The 21,212-nt window shown below is 35.2% G+C and overlaps 1 protein-coding gene and 1 non-coding gene across 9 annotated transcripts in view; both read left to right on the top strand.

Annotated features, from left to right (window-relative positions):
* PCLO (piccolo presynaptic cytomatrix protein) overlaps positions 1-21,212 on the top strand; it is a 391,952-nt gene that overhangs the window by 260,510 nt on the left and 110,230 nt on the right. For all 8 annotated transcript variants that reach the window (XM_027539836.1, XM_027539833.1, XM_027539835.1 and 5 more), the window contains exon 10: positions 17,855-17,980. In XM_027539836.1, the coding sequence (XP_027395637.1) occupies positions 17,855-17,980 (126 nt within the window). The remainder of the gene's footprint in view (positions 1-17,854; positions 17,981-21,212) is intronic.
* LOC113891957 lies at positions 6,256-6,362 on the top strand. Its single transcript, XR_003510931.1, has one exon. It is a non-coding gene; the product is annotated as a U6 spliceosomal RNA (small nuclear RNA).

Below are 21,212 nucleotides of genomic sequence, written 5' to 3'. Positions count from 1 at the left end.
AGAGGATAAAGAGTTTACATACATGCGTACATACATACCCTTATATTCACTCTGGTTTATATTTCAATAATTTTTTAATGGACATGGTTACATTTGTGACACTGACCTTATTTACATAGGTTAGGGTTGTTATATTGTCCCAATATGCAACCAAAGAAATTATGCATGTAAAATCCTAAGAAAGGAAATGAAAATCTCAATTAAGTTAGAAAGATATGAACATAGTTATTTTATTCACTGTACACTTGCATGTTTTTTCCTTTGCTTCTGAAATAATTTGGAAGTATAACCAATTCTACCAAATACTGATACCATTCTTCTTTTTCTTTCTTACTAACGAGTGTTTACAATGAAAACCCACAAATTTAAAGTAGAGGTGATTTAGATAAATAGTTGCATTCAGATTCTAGATGGAACCTTCAGATGGTAATAATAGTTCTATATATCTTGTTTAGTCTTTCTTGAAGATATCGTATTATTAATCAGCAGATTAGTTTAGAAAAATACCCCATGTTCCATGGAATATAGTCCATAGTCAATAAAAATACTGGAACAAAAATTTAGCTATCTTTTATAACTGTTAAATTTACTTGAAAAATTTTCCAAATAATATAGGATTATAGAAAGTAGAATTAAAATAAACAAATCTTTCACTTTCCCACTGTAAAAGTAAATAGCTCATGTTGAATGTAAACTCAACCTCAACCTAGATATGAGGCAGACATGCAAAAAGCCTGTGGTAGCAATTCTACTTCCAAGAATTTGCAAGATATTTGAAGTAGAGCTAATCCATAGCAAACATTGAATACATGAGATTGTCTCTTGAAAGTTAAAATAAGTCACAAACCATGGGTACATGTATTTACACATATAATTTTTATACCTAGTATCTTCATTTATTCAAAGAATATATTAATGGGAGATAGAGAGTATATCATTCCCCATTTTCTCATGAAGATTTTCATTTCTCTTTCCTCTTAGAAATCTAAAAGGCAGATCTCCCTACTGATCTTCTAAATACATGTGTCATTTTCAACTCTCTTCTTTGTATGTGTATGTGAAATGAGTATGTGTGTGTCGAGTATATATAGATAACTGATGGATGGATGGATGGATGAATAGATAGAGAGATCCTCAGTAAATTATAGTAGTAGTGAAAACTATAAAGATAAAAATGAAAACTGTCATAATCTGACAATTTACACTCTCTTTCTTTCCTTTCTTCTTTATACCCAGCTACACATAGTAAATGTTAGGAGCATATTGTAAAGTAGTTTACATACGTATTTTGTATATAGGTATAAATTACCTAACAAAGACGTTTTCCTGTTACATCAAAAGATCTTCATAAGATAAGTTTAATTATTTTTATTATATTTATAGATATTTAATCATCTATATCCACCATTCCTCAGTTGCTAAACATTTGTGCTGACTTCCCCTTTTCAATATTATAAACAATACTACAATACCACAGTGAAAAAATGCTGCCATGATGTTCTTTATTTCCCTAAAGTATAGAGGCCATATTGGGGTTGTACTCAGGAATAGAATAAACAGTTCTGCCAAGGCCAGCATGTTAGTATCTAAAAGTTGGACTGCCCCCTGGTTCTTTCAGGAAGATGTGATTTGCTTGGTTGAATAATTGTATAGACTTGGAGGAAACTGAGTCCCACCTGCTCAGGGATAAGCAGAAATTGGACTGGAGCCCCTTGATGAAAAGTGGACATGTGAATTGCTCAGTCATGTCCAACTCTTTGCAAACACATGAACTTTAGCCCACCCAGGCTGCTCTGTCCATGGGGATTCTCCAGGCAAGAATATTGTAGTGGGTTACCGTTACGTCTCCAGAGGATCTTCTCAACCTAGGGATTGAACCGGGGTCTCAGGCAGATTCTTTACCATCTAAGCCACCAGGGAAGCCCAGATCACTTGATAAGGAGTACTATTTGGTGAGGGATCTTTATATCCACCAGAGAGGGAAGGGGATTGTATGATTACACCATTTAAGAACCTACTAATTAAACTAGATAATGAGGCTGCATATAATATTGAGTCTTGAGTTTAGCCCTTGGACCTGATTAGTGTTTTTTATTTCCTTTCAATGATTTTATCATTTCAGGAAGTGGGTAATTTTGGGGGTTTTTTTGTTCTTTTTTTTTTTTTTTGGCTTATGTTATTTTTTTTAATTTTGTTTTGCTAAAACAGAATACAAAACGGATCAAAGTTAGGACAAGGTCATAAAAGGAATAAGAGTTAGACCCAGATCATATTAAATAATCCTGAATTTAATTTGATGGGTAATATGAGCACCAATTAAATCACTGAAGCTTCCTTTTAGAGATTTTTTTAATGGTTTTGTCTGGTTCAAAGCTGAATTCTGAAAAAAATTTAACCATGATGAAATAAGAAACACCAATTTTTTTTTTAAAATTCTATAATCTTTTTTTGAGACCGCACTCCTGTGCTCACATGTGGTATATCAAATAAAGGGGAACTGCAAAAACCAAAGAAGAAAAGGAAAGATATACCCACTTGAGTACAGAGTTCCAAAAAATAGCAAAGAGAAATAAGAAAGCCTTCCTCAGTGATCATTGCAAGGAAATAGAGGAAAACAATAGAATGGGAAAGATTAGAGATCTCTTCAAGAAAAGTAGAGATACCAAGGGACTATTTCATGCAAAGATGGTCTCAATAAATGACAGAAATGGTATGGACCTAACAGAAGCAGAAGATATTAAGAAGAGCTAACTAAAATAAACAGAAGAACTGTAGAAAAAAGATCTTCATGACCCAGATGATCACGATGGTGTGATCACTCACCTGGAGCCAGACATCCTGGAATGTGAAATCAAGTGGGCCTTAGGAAGCATCACTATGAACAAAGCTAGTGGAGGTGATAGAATTCCAGTTGAGCTAGTTCAAATCCTAAAAGATGATGCTGGGAAAGTGCTGCACTCAATATGCCAGCAAATATGGAAAACTCAGCAGTGACCACAGGACTGGAAAAGGTCCGTTTTCATTCCAATCCCAAAGAAAGGCAATGCCAAAGAATGCTCAAACTACCACACAGTTGCATTCATCTCACATGCTAGCAAATTAATGCTCAAAATTCTCCAAGCCAGGCTTCAGCAATACAAGAACTGTGAACTTCCAGATATTCAAGCTGGTTTTAGAAAAGGCAGAGGAACCAGAGATCAAATTGCTTAACATCCACTAGATCATCAAAAAAGCAAGAGAGTTCCAGAAAAAAAAAAAATCTATATCTGCTTTATTTACTATGCCAAAACCTTTGACTGTGTGGATCACAGTAAACTGTGGAAAATTCTGAAAGAGGTGGGAATACCAGACCACCTGACCTGCCTCTTGAGAAATCTGTATGCAGGTCAGGAAGCAACAGTTAGAACTGGCCATGGAACAACAGACTGGTTGCAAATAGGAAAAGGAGTATGTCAAGGCTGTATATTGTCACACTTCTTATTTAACTTTTAGGCAGAGTACATCATGAGAAACACTAGGCTGTAGGAAGCAGAAGCCGGAATCAAGATTGCTGGGAGAAATACAAATAATCTCAGATATGCAGATGACACCACCCTTATGAGAGAAAGTAAGAAGAACTAAAGAGCCTCTTGATGAAAGTGAAAAAGGATAGTGAAAAAGTTGGCTTAAAGCTCAACATTTAGAAAACTAAGATCATGGCATCCGGTCCCATCACTTCATGGCAAATAGATGGGAAAACAGTGGAAACTGACTTTGTTTCAATGGCTGACTTTATTTTTGGGGGGGTTCCAAAATCACTGCAGATGGTGACTGCAGCCGTGAAATTAAAAGACGCATACTTCTTGGAAGGAAAGTTATGACCAACCTAGACAGTATATTAAAAAGCAGAGACATTACTTTGCTAACAAAGGTCCATCTAGTCAAGGCTATTGTTTTTCCAGTAATCATGAATGGATGTGAGAGTTGGACTATAAAGAAAGCTGAGTGCCGAAGCATTGAGGCTTTTGAACTGTGGTGTTGGAGAAGACTCTTGAGAGTCCCTTGGACTGGAAGGAAATCCAGCCAGTCCATCCTAAAGGAGATCAGTCCAGAGTGTTAATTGGAAGGACTGAAGTTAAAGCTGAAACTCCAATACTTTGGCCACCTGATGCAAAGAGCTGACTCATTTGAAAAGACCCTGATGTTGGGAAAGACTGAAGACAGGAGGAGAAGGGGACGACAGAGGATAAGATGGTTGGATGGCATCACTGACTCAATGGACATGAGTTTGGGTAAGTTCCGGGAGTTGGTGATGGACAGGGAAGCCTGGTGTGCTACAGTCCATGGGGTCTCAAAGAGTCAGACACAACAGAGTGACTGAAGTGAACTGAGGCAAAAACGTGGTGAACTCTACTTCATGCAGTTAGATACATTGTAGGTAACACACTCTTAACATGTCTCCTACATTGTTTAGGAACACTTAATGAGAAAACATTTTTTTTAAGGTCAGGTGTTTGAAAGTTAAGGCACTTATGTCATTTGTTCTTTTTCTTGTGGAACACCAAAAGAAAGTGTCCATTGTCACTTTGAGAACATGTGTTTTCCATGCTAAATGCTGCAAGTTCTGGGAAACTGAACAGATTCTAGCAAGCAGGTCTTGACCCCAAATTTCTCCCTTCCCATTCAGAATGGCTTTCTCTCTTTACTCTTATTAACTGTCCAAATATGTTGTAAATATATGATACAATTTCTCATTGTAAGCCCCTCAAAGTGTCTTAGAAATAAAGAGTATACAACTATATAAAAAATCATATTTAAAAAGAATCTCTTCTAAAATCATTTCTTCCTTGTATATTTCAGTGAAAACTTGCATTCATTTCCTCAGTGATAAAGGAAGTATTTACTGTTGGACTAGTTCCTCATTCACATCATCACTTTTCCTGACATCTGTCAAGATGAATATTGCTTGTAGAAATGGGTTCCTGCCATTAAGTGACCTTAATGGCTGTGCTTTTAACTGGGGATGGATGAACACATTTTTCTGTTTTTCTTAAATAAAAGCAAAGGAATTAATAATTGATTCTGTAAGGAGAGGGTAAAGACATTCAAGATGTTTAACCTACAGGTTATGGAGGGTAATTTGGTGATGTTAATACTAAATATAAGTGTATATATATATATATATATATATACAGAGAGAGAGAGCGTGCATATGATTTCATCTTGGAAAATGGATAAAAAGAAATGAGATTCAATTAAAAGAGAAAAGACTTCTAGAATATTTTCTAAAATTATCTTCTAGAATTTTTTTTGACAATTAGAGTGATGAGCAAAGGTATATAGAAAGAACAAGAATGTGGGACTCAAGAAGAAAAATGGGCTCTAACCTTGGTTGTTTTACTTACTAGCCAACCTAGCCAAGTTTCTAACCTCCTGTAGTTTCAGCTGCTTTGTCCTAAAATGGTATGGACAGTGCCTAACATGGAAAGTTATGAGATGATTTAAAAATGCAAAGTAGGAGAAACTCTAGAAATGTTAGTTACTTTTTTCCCTTCTATCCCTGAAGATGTTACCGAAGAGATTGAAAACAAGTAATATATAATACATATAATATTGGTACAAAGTAGAAACACCAAATAGTGTTCATTAGTTCAAAGTCATATATTTTGAAACATACAACTAAACGTTCCCTAAATCTTATGCAGTAGAAAACTAGGTGAAATAAAAGCAGCTCACTTTTTGTTTAGAGTACAATTTCAGAGGAATGTTTATCCTTAGCCTGGCCACCTAATAACATATAATATTTATTCTTAATTTCAGATAGTGTTATAATAACAGTTTTTTTTTCCAATTTTATTTTATTTTTAAACTTTACATAATTGTATTAGTTTTGCCAAATATCAAAATGAATCCATCACAAGTATACATGTGTTCCCCATCCTGAACCCTCCTCCCTCCTCCCTCCCCATACCATCCCTCTGGGTTGTCCCAGTGCACCAGCCCCAAGCATCCAGCATCGTGCATCGAACCTGGACTGGAAACTCGTTTCCTACATGATATTTTACACGTTTCAATGCCATTCTCCCAAATCTTCCCACCCTCTCCCTCTCCCACAGAGTCCATAAGACTGTTCTATACATCAGTGTCTCTTTTGCTGTCTCATACACCGGGTTATTGTTACCATCTTTCTAAATTCCATATATATGCGTTAGTATACTGTATTTATGTTTTTCCTTACTGGCTTACTTAATAACAGTTTTAAAAATAGATTAATGAGTGCTCGCTTTGGCAGCACATATACTAAAATTGGAACGATACAGAGAAGATTAGCATGGCCCCTGCGCAAGGATGACATGCAAATTCGTGAAGCATTCCATATTTTTTTAACAAATTGAAAAACAATAACCATATGATTATCTCAATAGATGCAGAGAAAGCCTTTGACAAAATTCAACATCCATTTATGATAAGAACTCTCCAGAAAGCAGGAATAGAAGGAATATACCTCAACATAATAAAAGCTATATATGACAAACCCACAGCAAACATTAGCCTCAATGGTAAAAAATTGAAAGCATTTCCTCTAAAGTCTGGAACAAGACAAGGGTGGCCACTTTCACCATTACTATTCAACATAGTTTTGGAAGTTTTGGCCACAGCAATCAGAGCAGAAAAAGAAATAAAAGGAATCCAAATTGGAAAAGAAGAAGTAAAACTCTCACTGTTTGCAGATGACATGATCCTTTACATTGAAAACCCTAAAGACTCCACCAGAAAATTACTAGAACTAATCAATGATTATAGTAAAGTTGCAGGATATAAAATCAATACACAGAAATCCCTTGCATTCCTATACACTAATAATGAGAAAACTGAAAGAGAAATTAAGGAAACAATTCCATTCACCATTGCAACGGAAAGAATAAAATACTTAGGAATATATCTACCTAAAGAAACTAAAGACCTATATATATAAAACTATAAAACACTGGTGAAAGAAATCAAAGAGGACACTAATAGATGGAGAAATATACCATGTTCATGGATTGGAAGAATCAATATAGTGAAAATGAGTATACTACCCAAAGCAATTTATAGATTCAATGCAATCCCTATCAAGCTACCAACAGTATTCTTCACAGAGCTAGAACAAATAATTTCACAATTTGTATGGAAATACAAAAAACCTCAAATAGCCAAAGCTATCTTGAGAAAGAAGAATGGAACCGGAGGAATCAACCTACCTGACTTCAGGCTCTATTACAAAGCCACAGTCATCAAGACAGTATGGTACTGGCACAAAGACAGAAATATTGATCAATGGAACAAAATAGAAAGCCCAGAGATAAATCCACACACATATGGACACCTTATCTTTGACAAAGGAGGCAAGAATATACAATGGATTAAAGACAATCTCTTTAACAAGTGGTGCTGGGAAAACTGGTCAACCACTTGTAAAAGAATGAAACTAGAACACTTTCTAACACCATACACAAAAATAAACTCAAAATGGATTAAAGATCTCAACGTAAGACCAGAAACTATAAAACTCCTAGAGGAGAGCATAGGCAAAACACTCTCCGACATACATCACAGCAGGATCCTCTATGACCCACCTCCCAGAATAATGGAAATAAAAGCAAAAATAAACAAATGGGACCTAATTAAACTTAAAAGCTTCTGCACAACTAAGGAAACTATTAGCAAGGTGAAAAGGCAGGCTTCAGAATGGAAGAAAATAATAGCAAATGAAGCAACGGACAAACAACTAATCTCAAAAATATACAAGCAACTCCTACAGCTCAACTCCAAAAAAATAAATGACCCAATCATAAAATGGGCCAAAGAACTAAATAGACATTTCTCCAAAGAAGACATGCAGATGGCTAACAAACACATGAAAAGATGCTCAACATCACTCATTATCAGAGAAATGCAAATCAAAACCACTATGAGGTACCATTTCACGCCAGTCAGAATGGCTGCAATCCATAAGTCTACAAGCAATAAATGCTGGAGAGAGTGTGGAGAAAAGGGAACTCTCTTACACTGTTGGTGGGAATGCAAACTAGTACAGCCACTATGGAGAACAGTGTGGAGATTCCTTAAAAAACTGGAAATAGAACTGCCTTATGATCCAGCAATCCCACTGCTGGGCATACACACTGAGGAAACCAGAAGGGAAAGAGACACGTGTACCCCAATGTTCATCGCAGCACTGTTTATAATAGCCAGGACATGGAAGCAACCTAGATGCCCATCAGCAGATGAATGGATAAGAAAGCTGTGGTACATATACACAATGGAGTATTACTCAGCCATTAAAAAGAATACATTTGAATCAGTTCTAATGAGATGGATGAAACTGGAACCTATTATACAAAGTGAAGTAAGCCAGAAAGAAAAACACCAATACAGTATACTAATGCATATATATGGAATTTAGAAAGATGCTAACAATAACCCTGTGTACGAGACAGCAAAAGAGACACCAATGTATAGATCAGTCTTATGGACTCTGTGGGAGAGGGAGAGGGTGGGGAGATTTGGGAGAATAGCATTGAAACATGTATAATATCACGTATGAAATGAGTCACCAGTCCAGGTTCGATGCACGGTACTGGATGCTTGGGGCTGGTGCACTGGGACGACCCAGAGGGAGGGTAGGGGAGGGAGGAGGGAGGAGGGTTCAGGATGGGGAACGTGGGTATACCTGTGGCGGATTCATTTTGATATTTGGCAAAACTAATACAATATTGTAAAGTTTAAAAATAAAATTAAATTAAAAAAATAGATTAATTAATATAACCAAAGTAATTATATTAAATAACTCTTTAGTAAAAAATATTCCCTAACATATACTGGATGGTAGAATCTGTTGAACTGTGTTGAATACCTCTTTTACTAAAGCAAATTGATTTTGATTAGACCAGGTTTAGCCTGTAACACAAAAATAATCTGGACACCTGGATTTTATTTATAGTATCCCTAAAGTGACTTGGCAAACTCAGAACTTTTCTCTCCAAATCAGTTTTTCAACTACTCCCCCAAATAATAGTTATTATAATATAATTATGTTATCAGGCCTGTGTATATATCATTCTTTATAGATTTGCAAAGTAAGATATTGCAAAGTAAGATAAGTATTAATATTATGTATTCATTTAATAGATATATATGATATAGTAACACAAATGCTAAAATACAAAATGATAAAATCTTTAATACTGGAAAGGTAACAATTTCATCTTTGTAATGGCTGATAAAGGTATAAATAAGTCAGACATTTATTCATCAATAGAAAAATGGAAACTATAGTGACAAAACAAGCAGAGCCTTTTCCAAGCGATCACTTACAGCTTCAGATTAAATTATATTTAAAACATATGCATTACAATATGTAGATGATCTAGTGGGAAGTTGCTGTATAACACCGGGCGCTCAACCCCATATTCTGTGACAACCTGTAGGGGTGGGATGGAGGGTGGTGGGAAGGTTCAAGAGGGAAGGGATATATGTATACTTACAGCTAATTCACCCATCATTTCATGGGAAATAGATGGGGAAACAGTGGAAACAGTGTCAAACTTTATTTTGGGGGGCTCCAAAATCACTGCAGATAGTGATTGTAGCCATGAAATTAAAAGACACTTACTCCTTGGAAGGAAAGTTATGACCAACCTAGATAGCATATTCAAAAGCAGAGACATTACTTTGCCAACAAAGGTCTGTCTAGTCAAGGTTATGGTTTTTCCCATGGTCGTGTATGGATGTGAGAGTTGGACTGTGAAGAAGGCTGAGCGCCGAAGAATTGATGCTTTTGAACTGTGGTGTTGGAGAAGACTCTTGAGAGTCCCTTGGACTGCAAGGAGATCCAACCAGTCCATTCTAAAGGAGAACAGTCCTGGGTGTTCTTTGGAAGGACCAATGCTAAAGCTGAAACTCCAGTACTTTGGCCACCTCATGCGAAGAGTTGACTCATTGGAAAAGACTCTGATGCTGGGAGGGATTGGGGGCAGGAGGAGAAGGGGACAACAGAGGATGAGATGGTTGGATGGCATCACCGACTCAATGGACATGAGTTTGAGTGAACTCTGGGAGTTGGTGACGGACAGGGAGGCCTGGCGTGCTGCAATTCATGGGGTCGCAAAGAGTCGGACATGACTGAGTGACTGAACTGAACTGAACTGAACAGCTAATTCACAGTGTTGTACAGCAGAAACCAACACAACATTGTAAAGCAATTATCCTCCAATTAAAAATAAATTTAAAAACATTAAATGCTGCCATTTAACCCACAAGCTGCCTAAACCCAAAATGTTTCCTGTCCTCGGTATTGACTGACAGATACTGACTCCCCAACATTTTTTACATCCTGGTAGTTTTTAATGGCCTAATTGTAAGGTCTCTCTTCACTCTCCCCTCTGCAACTGAATGAGAAAGGGAAGGGCTTTATATGCAGCTCCCCAACCCATCCTTTCTCATCCCACACCAGGTTCCCTGGCCCTAGCCTAACGGGACACTCATCCCTAACCCATTCATTTGGAGTGTGGGCTCCACTCTAACATTACCGTATATTAGGTGTTGTCTTGAGCAGTTAACCTCACAAAATCTTATTTTATTCATGTAGAATATAGGGTTTCCTTTTTGTTATTTTTAATTTTAAGATTCATTGTGTTAATATAATTTTACAGACATTTTCCAAGAACAGAGTACAGTACAAATCTATTATTTTTAAGATAACTGTAACTGATGCATTAGCCCTCATTTTAGTTCAATCGCTCGATCATGTCCAACTTGTGACACCGTGGACCGCAGCACCCCGGGCATGAAGCCCTATGTAGAGAAAATTAGACACTTTAAAGTTTCAAAACTGAAAATTAGACACTTCAGTTTTCATCCATTCATGATTCATTCATTTACAAATTTCATGTAGCCTAGATGCCATGTACTTGCTACACACATTATACTAGAACCCCAGCGATGCAGAACTGATACACAGAGCTCTTCCTCTTCATTTATGAAGGACAACAGTCTTTCTGTTCATAGCCTATTTTCCCTGTATCTCCTACCCTCTATCGCTGCTCAATCACTGTGGTTAAGTACTATAAACACAACTATTCCACTGGTTTTGCTACCAAGACAATATCCCTATGTATTGTGTGCACAGAAAACTCAGAATGCAGCTTTCATCTTGGTATTAATTTTTTGTTGATGAATAACAAGTTACCACAAATTTAATGCCTTAAAACAACACACATTTAGTACTCAATGTTTTTGTAGTTCAAGAATCTCAAGCATGGCTTAACTAGGTCCCCTGGTCAGGAACTCACATAGCTGCAATCTGTGTGTTGTCTGGGAAGGCGGTCATCATGATAATTCTGTTTAACATTCATCACCAAACATAGTTACAAATTTTTTTTCTTGTGATAAAAACTTTTAAGAGCTACTCTCAGCAACTATCAAACATGTAAGTTAAAATAAAGAAAAAAACTGTGTGTGAACAAAATGTCCCTTTTAATGTGGAAGTCCTGAAAATTTTCTTGGTGAGAATTATTTCTGAAGCATTTCAGAAAGAGGAAATCCTATGCCCTCTTAGTAAAAATACCTTATCAGTTCATACATCATCTGACATTTGGAAGATGTTGCTTAACAAACTTAGAATACCAGTGTCTTGACGTATTGTTGTTGTTGTAATCGCTCAGTCATGTCCAACTCTTTGCAATCCCATGAACTATGTATAGCCTGCAAAGCTCCTCTACCCATGGGATTTCCCAGGCAAGAATACTGGAGTAGGTTGCCATTTCCTTCTGCAGGGGATCTTCCCAATCCAGGTATCAAACCCGGGTCTCTAAAGTGCATTTGTTACCACTGTGCCACTTTTGACTTATATCCATGACTTATCTTCCTTATTTCCCATGCCAATGGCCATTTCAGTCCTATGGCAGGCCAACTTGGACCTATCTCATCCAGGATGGTCTAAGTGTGAATAGCGTTTTATACATGCTTTGAAGCCCATGCAACATTTTTACCTTAATATTATTCAAATTACATTAGAAAAAGACAAATGGTGAACTTTTGTTCATAGAAATGTGAAATACAATATTCACTTCAAATTCTTTATGAATCTTTACATATTTAAAAGTAGGAAAGAAGATTTTATACAGTAATTGGCTGAATTTTAAAAAAAGCTAATGGTTGAAGAGCTGAGTTTGTAATTTGCATGTCCAGACTTACAGTTGGATTATATTTGGCATGAATATGGCTTTTCCATTTTGAATTTTCTAGAAACAGTCAAGTATGGATTGTTAATAATGCAATTGATGAGCTTTGTTGTGTTTGTAGAAATGTTTTCTTATAATGAACAAAAGTAAGTGAAGTTAAAGAACAAATAGTGAAATATTCTTTAGGTCTTTGTTTTCAAAAGTTAATGAATTAATATAACATTTGATAAGATGCAAAGGAAATCATTATGGTCTTTTAATGTAATTTGATTTTTTCTAAATATTTTCTTGGATAATTTATAGCTGTAGGTACAACAGCCTTATGCAAGAGTATAATTAAGATGAACTATAAAAATAGATTTAATTGAACTATCTTTTGTGTATTTTTCATTATCCTTAGTACATCATTAGCATTGATTATTTATTGTTTTTGTTGTTCAGTCGCTAAGTCATGTCCAATTCTTTGTAACCCTGTGAACTGCAGCACACCAGGCTTCTCTGTCCATTTTTATCTCCCTGAGTTTCAAACTCATGTCCATTGAGTCAGTGATGCCATCCAACCATCTCATCCTCTGTTACCCCCTTCTCCTTTTGCCCTCAATTTTTCCTGGCATCAGGGTATCTTCCGATGAGTTAGATCTTCACATCAGGTGCCCAAAGTATAGGAGCTTCAGCTTCAGCATCTGTCCTTCCAATGAGTGTATTCATATTAATATAGACAATATATTTATATAGACAGTCTTTCTTCTTCAGCCCAACTAATTATATGACTAAACTAAGCAGTATATCTTTGTTCTGTAATAACTTTATTATGAATAATAGGTTATTGATTTAAAGACTACTATTCATAAGACAGTATGTTCGTTGATGAAAATTTTCCTTTTCCTTGATGCTTACATGTAGCACATGATAGTGATGAAATGAAACAAGTATTGTCATTTTGCCCACATTCAGTGCTCTAATTATAACATCAAGCTATTTTCATGTTATTTAATAATGGAAATAAAAACATTTTTGTAATACCCTAAATATCAGAGCATTTAATGTAACGTTGATAAACATATAAAAGTAAGGGAGATTTAAACTGCAAATTGAAATTCAAATGTGAGGCTGTTTCCTTAGTATGCTCATGTTATTTTATGTACAGCTTACTTTTTTATTTTTTCATTTCAATTTATTGAGGTATAATGGGCTTACAAAATTATAAGATATTTAAGGTGTACATCATGGTGATTTACAAATACATTGTGTTGTGGTTGCTTATAGATCTCCCTTTAAGACTTCCTTAACCACATTTATGGTTATATGTTATAAAATTACTGTAACTTTGATGATCTCTTTTACTAAAGCTCCCATGTTCTTTACAGTAATTGTTGGCCTCTCTTCTCTGCCATATGGTGAGCTAAAGAGCAAAACCAGTGTACTTTCATGGCTTCTGAGGAAATATTTTAGCAATGTTTCTAGATGGAATAGAAACAGAGAGGGAAATAAGTTTATGTTGTTAAAAATTTGTAAAAGTTAAAACCAATAGTATCACTTATCAAGGACCACTTAGATTTAAGCATTTCAGTTAAAAACTAATTTTGCCTCTTAGGCTTAAAAAATTATTTTATTGACATTCTGCTTTTTAGATTTGAGCTGATGTGTTTTATTTTTATAGAAGTGTTTTTGTTTTTCTGTCTATATTCATAAAATATCAAAGTATAACCATAGAAATGGTAAATAAAAATATCTAGATTTATATTCTTAGAAATTATATAAATTAAATTCATACTCATGGCATCCAAATTAGGATACAGGCAACTATTGTAAAATAAACAAATGTTTTCCTTTAGGTCTTTTTATTTTCTAACTTGCTTTTCTTTCACAAACTTTTAATATTTCTATGTTACTTTATTGTATACATGAAAATCAAAAGCAGTCAACACAGCAGGATCAAAAAGAAGAAAAGTAACTTTTGAAAATGCTATGTATTAGAAGTGGTTTCTATATACATTTATCCTTGAACAATATGTGTTTGAACTGCATGGGTTCATTTAAATGGAGATTTTTTTTCAATAGTAAATATATAATGCTACACAATCCACAGTTGGTTGAATCCAGGGATATGGAAGTACACAGAGAAACCTTGTATACAAAGGGCTGAGTATAAGTTTATGAGGATTTTCAACTGCACAGAGGGTCAGCACCTCAACCCCCAGGTTGTGGAAGGGTCAACTGTCTATCAAATCTCATTTTTCACAGTATTTTAATGGCTATGCATTACTCCCATTTTACCAAAGACACTGATTTGTAAAGTATATTTAAAAGTGTCAAATTCATTAGCATGAAACTGTATTTTACAAAATTAAATAATTATTGTGGATATAGTTGTAAGTTCCTATTATAGATCCTTTACTACAGGATTTTAGAATGTACTCAGTCACTAAAAATCAAATGGCACTAAGAACCCAACTACTTATCTTTAAGACAATGTCATTTTTCAAAATGAAAACATAATCAGTTTTTTTAAGTAGTCACATGTTAATAGATTCTGAAATTCTACTTTTTAGCTATACATTTACAAGGTATAACAATTCTGTTTGTAGTTTCTAAGTATATGGCTACACCATATTCTATAAGTACAGAATTATTTTTATGAACTGTATTTATATGGTATTTTTTCCATTTTTTAATTTAAATATATATTTTTTTAAATTTTAGTGTTGGGTTGGTTTCTGCCATACAACAGTTTTTAATCTTAAAAAGAAATAAGAGGTGCCATGAGCACTTTACTATACCCTACTATGCTCTGCTATCATCTAGCATAAATATTGATATAAAACTTGGTCTTGAAAATATGCCTTTACTCTAAAGAAATCTCATCAATCATCTTTTGGGATCCCAGATTGATGTCTTAAAATTGATACGGATATATTGACCACATTAGAAATTCAGTATAGGTATCTGTTTTATGAAATATTTAACAAGTGATGAATTGCACCTTGTGAGTGATTCAACCATGAAAGATAAAGCCAAATCTTAGATTAAGAATCTGTTTTTACTTTTTCTGGACAAATTCCATAGGAAAATCCTTTAAATATGACCAGCTATTTTTAAATCCTCATTTTGTAATTTCTAAAATGGCTTAACACTATATATATACACACACATATATATAAAATAATTGAATAAATAGTGGCTAATTACTTTTCTTCATCTTCTACTCTTTCTTAGTATCTATCTAACGTCTAATTGTAGAATCAGTCCTGGTGAATCTTTAAATGCTAATGTCTAAGAAATCAACTTTTGTTGAGACTGAAAGTCATATATAATACATGCTCTATGTCATATAGTAAATGCTAGTCTTCACTGATCCAGTTATGTTCAGTTTGGATCCTCAGTTAATCTCTAAGAACAGGAACACTGAGCTAAGAAACTTGTGACAGAAAAGCGCCACAAGTAGGGCCACAGAGAGCTAGGATCTTATTTAACTCTCACCCTTGGCAACCCTTTGTAGAAACATGCAGTTAACTTGTTTTGTTTTTGTTTTGAGGCTAAATCTTCAGAACACTTGCTCTGGTGAAAAAGCAGGTCTCGGGATGAGAGTGGGGAGTGGGGTACTAGGGGAAAAGAGGGAGAGTAGGAAGGGGGAAAGGGGAGGAAGGATGAAAGGGAGGGAGGAGGAAGGAAGAAAAGGAACGAGTAAATTCATTTGGAAGGATCATGTCACCTAGAAATAAACAGTATTTTACCAAAATACACCTCTACTAGATAAATAAAGAAGCAGTTCAGTGTCATCCACCTCATTAGAACTGGTTCAAATGTATTCTTTTTAATGGCTGAGTAATACTCCATCGTGTACATGTACCACAGCTTTCTTATCCATTCATCTGCTGATGGACATCTAGGTTGCTTCCATGTCCTGGCTGTTAGAAACAGTGCTGAGATGACCCTGTATTGCGAGACAGCAAAAAAGACACAGATGTATAGAACAGTCTTTTGGACTCTGTGGGAGAGGGAGAGTGTGGGATGATTTGGGAGAATGGCATTGAAACATGTATAATATCATATAATAAACGAATCACCAGTCCAGGTTCGATGCAGGATACAGGATGCTTGGGGCTGGTGCACTGGGATGACCCAGAGGGATGGTATGGGGAGGGAAGTGGGAGGGGGGTTCAGGATTGGGAACACATGTACACCCATGGCAGATTCATGTTGATGTATGGCAAAACCAATACAATACTGTAAAGTAATTAGCCTCCAATTAAAATAAGTAAATTTTTTAAAAAGCAGTGCATAATTCAGCTACTGCTTGTTGAATGTTTGAATTGTGTTGATGCTAACTGCTGCTGCTGCTGCTGCTGCTGTTGGTGCTGCTAAGTCGCTTCAGTCGTGTCCAACTCTGTGCGACCCCGTAGAGGGCAGCCCACCAGGCTCCCCCGTCCCTGGGATTCTCCAGGCAAGAACACTGGGGTGGGTTGCCATGTCCTTCTCCAGTGCATGAAAGTGAAAAGTGAAAGTGAAGTTGCTCAGTTGTGTCTGACTCTTAGTGACCCCGTGGACTACAGCCTACCAGGCTCGTCCACCCATGGGATTTTCCAGGCAAGAGTACTGGAGTGGGGTGCCATTGCCTTCTCCGGTTGATGCTAACTAGAGGGATTCTTTTTGAGGAGTTAAGTAGGAAAGTAATAGGATTTGGAAGAGACCTGGCTTTTAATTTTAGAGATTTTGAAAGAGTTGGAAATGGTACTTCAATCACTGAATGAAATGTTTAATTAATTGTGTCTTCAATAAAGGAGAATTCTGCTTTCTTTAAGTGCTTTCATTTTAAAATCTTCTTGCCATTTGTAACAAAAATATATGTGGAGCTGTATACACTAGCTGTTTTTTAGTTTACTCTTTTAAAATAAACTTAAAATGTCAACAGTTTATTTGATTCAATTAGATCTCTCATAATAATCATCACTTCTCAGCCTTTTGGCTAAGATCAAGTATAGTGTGTAGATTTCTCATAATAATCATTTTCCATCTTTTATCTGCATCGCTAATTATAGAAAAATCTGTTCTGTGGAATAAGGAACAGTTTACCAAGTTGCTCATCAGTAAAGAATGCTTTTATTATCCCTGTATTAAATGCCATATTAATGCACAAACAATATTAGTTTCTGAATTAAGGCTGAAATGTGAATAATAATTCATAAGTTATGATCATGGTTTCACTTTATCAGTTGCAGTCATTTATGTCTTCTCAATTTATGATAGCCATTACTTCCTTTTTGTAAGTTAAATGCTCATCAATTTCATAAATGAATTTTTTGCTCTGAAATTATTTATACTGGGAACATCATCATATAAAATTCTTGCAACATATATGATCAAAATGGACAAAACTTTATTATATTATTGAATATGGCTGAAATAAAAAATAAAAATTATTTGTTAATGTCAGATTAATCATTATAGATCCTACCAGATCTCAGATAATTCTCTTTCCTATCAACTACTATGAAATCATAATATTGTTCTTTTGTTATCAGTGTCCAGTTCCAATATTCATTTGGGGTTAACTTCTACATATCAGAACCCATTTTTTCTGCACCTTATCACTTGTGATAACTGTTGTCCTTTCTTATTGCTAATAATTTGCTAACTTTTCAATACAGGTAACGGATTAGGAATTAGAATTGTGGGTGGTAAAGAAATCCCTGGACATAGCGGAGAAATTGGAGCCTATATTGCCAAGATTCTTCCTGGGGGAAGTGCCGAACAGACAGGGAAACTTGTGGAAGGTAAGAATAAGGATTTCAGAGTAAATTAAAATGAATGTGCTCATATTAAACATATCTTAATTTGATCTGAAAGTTTTCTCTTCTTTTACTGTCTAGGAAAACCTCTCTTTGTGGTTAAAGGTGACACTGTGGTATAGTAAAGGAAGATATGTCCACCACTGTATTCATTTTATTTTCAATTGCATTGTCCTTTTGCATTGCGGAGTATCTTGTTTAAGAAACAGTAATTAGTAAAGATTTTTTTACTGACTGGGACAATATACATTCAAAAAGTACTTTGATTAAAGGGACTAGTGATTCATAAACACCAAGAAAAATCATATTGAAATCAGTGCCATAAAAACGTCAGATGATTTGATACCTGCTAAAGTCAGGTCAACAAACTGTGGATGACCCACAGGCCAAATCCACCCGCTGTTTGTTTCTGTAAGCATTGATTTATTGAAATACAGCAAGAATTGTTAATTTACATGTTGAACATGAGTATTTCCCACTGCACAAACAGTACTGCATTCACAACAAACTATATGATTTGCAAAGCCTAAATATATTCTCTCTGACCCTTTAGAGAAAAAAAAAATTGTCAAATCCTATGTTAGGTACTATTCTATTCAGCTTATTACATCATGAGTATTAAAATAATGAACTTTACAAGTGTATATAGTGGGCCATAAAATGATCTTACTTTTAATTTCAGTAAAATGTTACCTTGAGTCTCAAGATGATGTGGTCATTTACATTTTCAAAATTCCAACATAGAGATAGCTTACAAGCTTTCAGTGATACTATTTGTCATGAATATTTTTATCATAAAGCAATAGTTTTATCATAAATCATTTTTTTTTGTTTTTATCCTCAATTAGATGCTATTTAGAAAGTGTTTTGCTGTCACTTCCTAATTTAATGTTGCCTGTTATTGTTTAAAACTTAATCATGTTAAAATTATTCACTGCCATATTCTTAAATATATTGGAACCTACCAAAAAGTCCCTGTATATTCTGACAGACTATTAGAATAAACACAGACTTGAGGCAGTATTTATTTATCACAGTGCTCTGCTGAAACCAGCTTGACCAACTCACTGCGAGAAGCTTTGCACATCTCTTCCCAGCTTCACTTTTAATGCCATCATGTTGATAGCTTGAATTGGCCATGGTGAGAGTATTTAAACATGAAAATAGACAAATGCTGTAAATCAAACCTTTTTGTTCATTTAGTTGCTTATTGATTTTCAGAAAGCTAGTTTACTAGGATATTGCCAAATATATAACTGAAAGTATATTATTTAAAATATTCTAATTATATTCATACAACAGCAAAAATTGGGAGGGCTAGCTAAATGAAAAAGAAGACTATATGAATCAAAACATAACCATTAGGAACAAACACTGGATCTGTATGAATTTTCAATGACTGTAATCCTATCATGCCTAATACTATTCTCTTGGTATTACAGTCTAGGTAAGATACAAAGATTGAGGCCCATTTGTAAGTATGGGCATGATATGTTTACTTTCAGATAGCATACTTCAGAAAGAAATGAATATGCTGTTTTTCTTTTAGAATAAAATTTGCAACTTAGTAACTCTGCCTAATATAGTTTGACAAAGATACTTGGATAATTTAAAGATAAAATTTCATAACCTTCTTTGTCTTAACAACATGAAAATCACCAAATGCTACAAATCAGGATGATTTTAAGTACAGTTTCAATGAAGTACTCTATGATGAAGTGACTCTGTCTGTATTTGGTAGCTTATGTGGCTATTTTTAAATTCATGCACCTAAATTAAAAATAGATGTAATGCAAACTCATTCAAGAAAGAAAACTGAAATGAACCTAAAATTACATTTGTGATTTTATAAACTCAGACACTGCCATTTAAGTCCTCATCTTTTTTTGGAACTGAGAATTTTGCAGGTTGTTTCATTTGTTTAAGTGGGAACTCATTAAAAGCTATGTGCATATGACTTGGGATTCCCTAGTGGCTCAGAAAAGAATCTGCCTGCAAGGCAAGAGACCCAGGTTTGATCCCTAGGTCAGGAAGATTCCCTGTGACTTAAGATTTTACTTTTATTAATTGTATTATTTATTAATTCTCCCAAAGTTTTGCCAAGGTGCCAAGCCAGGCCTTTCTGAGTATAAATCCTGTGATTAGAGTTCAGTTTTTGCATAACTCATAGCCATAATTTGCTACTTATGATTTCCAGATTTACTTTATTTTCTCATAAAACGTAAATCTTTAATACAGTTCTTGGTAGTATGTCTATTAAATTCATGATGATATTGGATTGGCCAAAAAGTTTGTGTTTTTCCATTAGATGATATGGGAAACCAATGAACTTTCTGGCCAACCTAATATCTTAACTGTCAAAATACATACTGTATTTGAAACATTAAATATTTTGAGGAGTGATTTTGACATATGAAGGTCTTCCCTGGTGGCTCAGATGGTAAAGAATCTGCCTGAAATGCAGGAGAGCTGGCTTCAGTCAGGGTTGGGAAGATCCCCTGGAGAAGGGAATGGCTACCCACTCCAGTATTCTTATCTGGAGAATTCCATAGACATAGGAGCCCTAGCAGGCTACAGTCCCTGGGGTCGCAAAGAGTCTGACATGACTGAGTGACTACACTTTCACTTCTGACATAGGATAAGTCATTTACTTTCTCCTATCCAAAGCTATACCTGTGTTCTATGCCACCAGGCTAAAATGATAGATTCATTGTTTTGTTTTGTTTTTTTCAGTCTACAAATGAACTGACTAGAAGGCTATCAGTCCAAGTTAATATCTACAGACTTACTTTGTTGAGACCAGTATATTTCTGACTTTAGTATGTGTTCAGATGCTCAGTGCCATCTGATTCTTTATGACCCCATGGACTACAGCCCACCAGCCTCCTCTGTTCATGAGACTTTCCAGGCAAGAATATTAGAGTGGGTTGGCATTTCCCTCTCCAGGGAATCTTTCCAATCCAGGGATTGAACCTGCATCTCTTGCCTCTTCTGCATTGGCAGGCAAATTCTTTACTACCAGCACCACCTGGGATGGCCCTATAATTTGTTTTGTCTACAATTATGTGTTTCATTCATATGTGATATCCTTAGGGAACTGAGCCTCAAGCTGGAATAGATGATCAAAAAATTTCAGAGCAGTAGATTCATTGAAACAATACTCTGATTTTTATGCCTGATGTGAAATATAATAATGCCAATTCTCTATCACTGGAGT

This window comes from Bos indicus x Bos taurus, chromosome 4 (genome assembly GCF_003369695.1).
Source record: "Bos indicus x Bos taurus breed Angus x Brahman F1 hybrid chromosome 4, Bos_hybrid_MaternalHap_v2.0, whole genome shotgun sequence".
Taxonomy (NCBI): Eukaryota; Metazoa; Chordata; class Mammalia; order Artiodactyla; family Bovidae; genus Bos; species Bos indicus x Bos taurus.
Note: the sequence above shows the minus strand (reverse complement) of the source record. Positions and strands in the feature narration are given on the sequence as shown.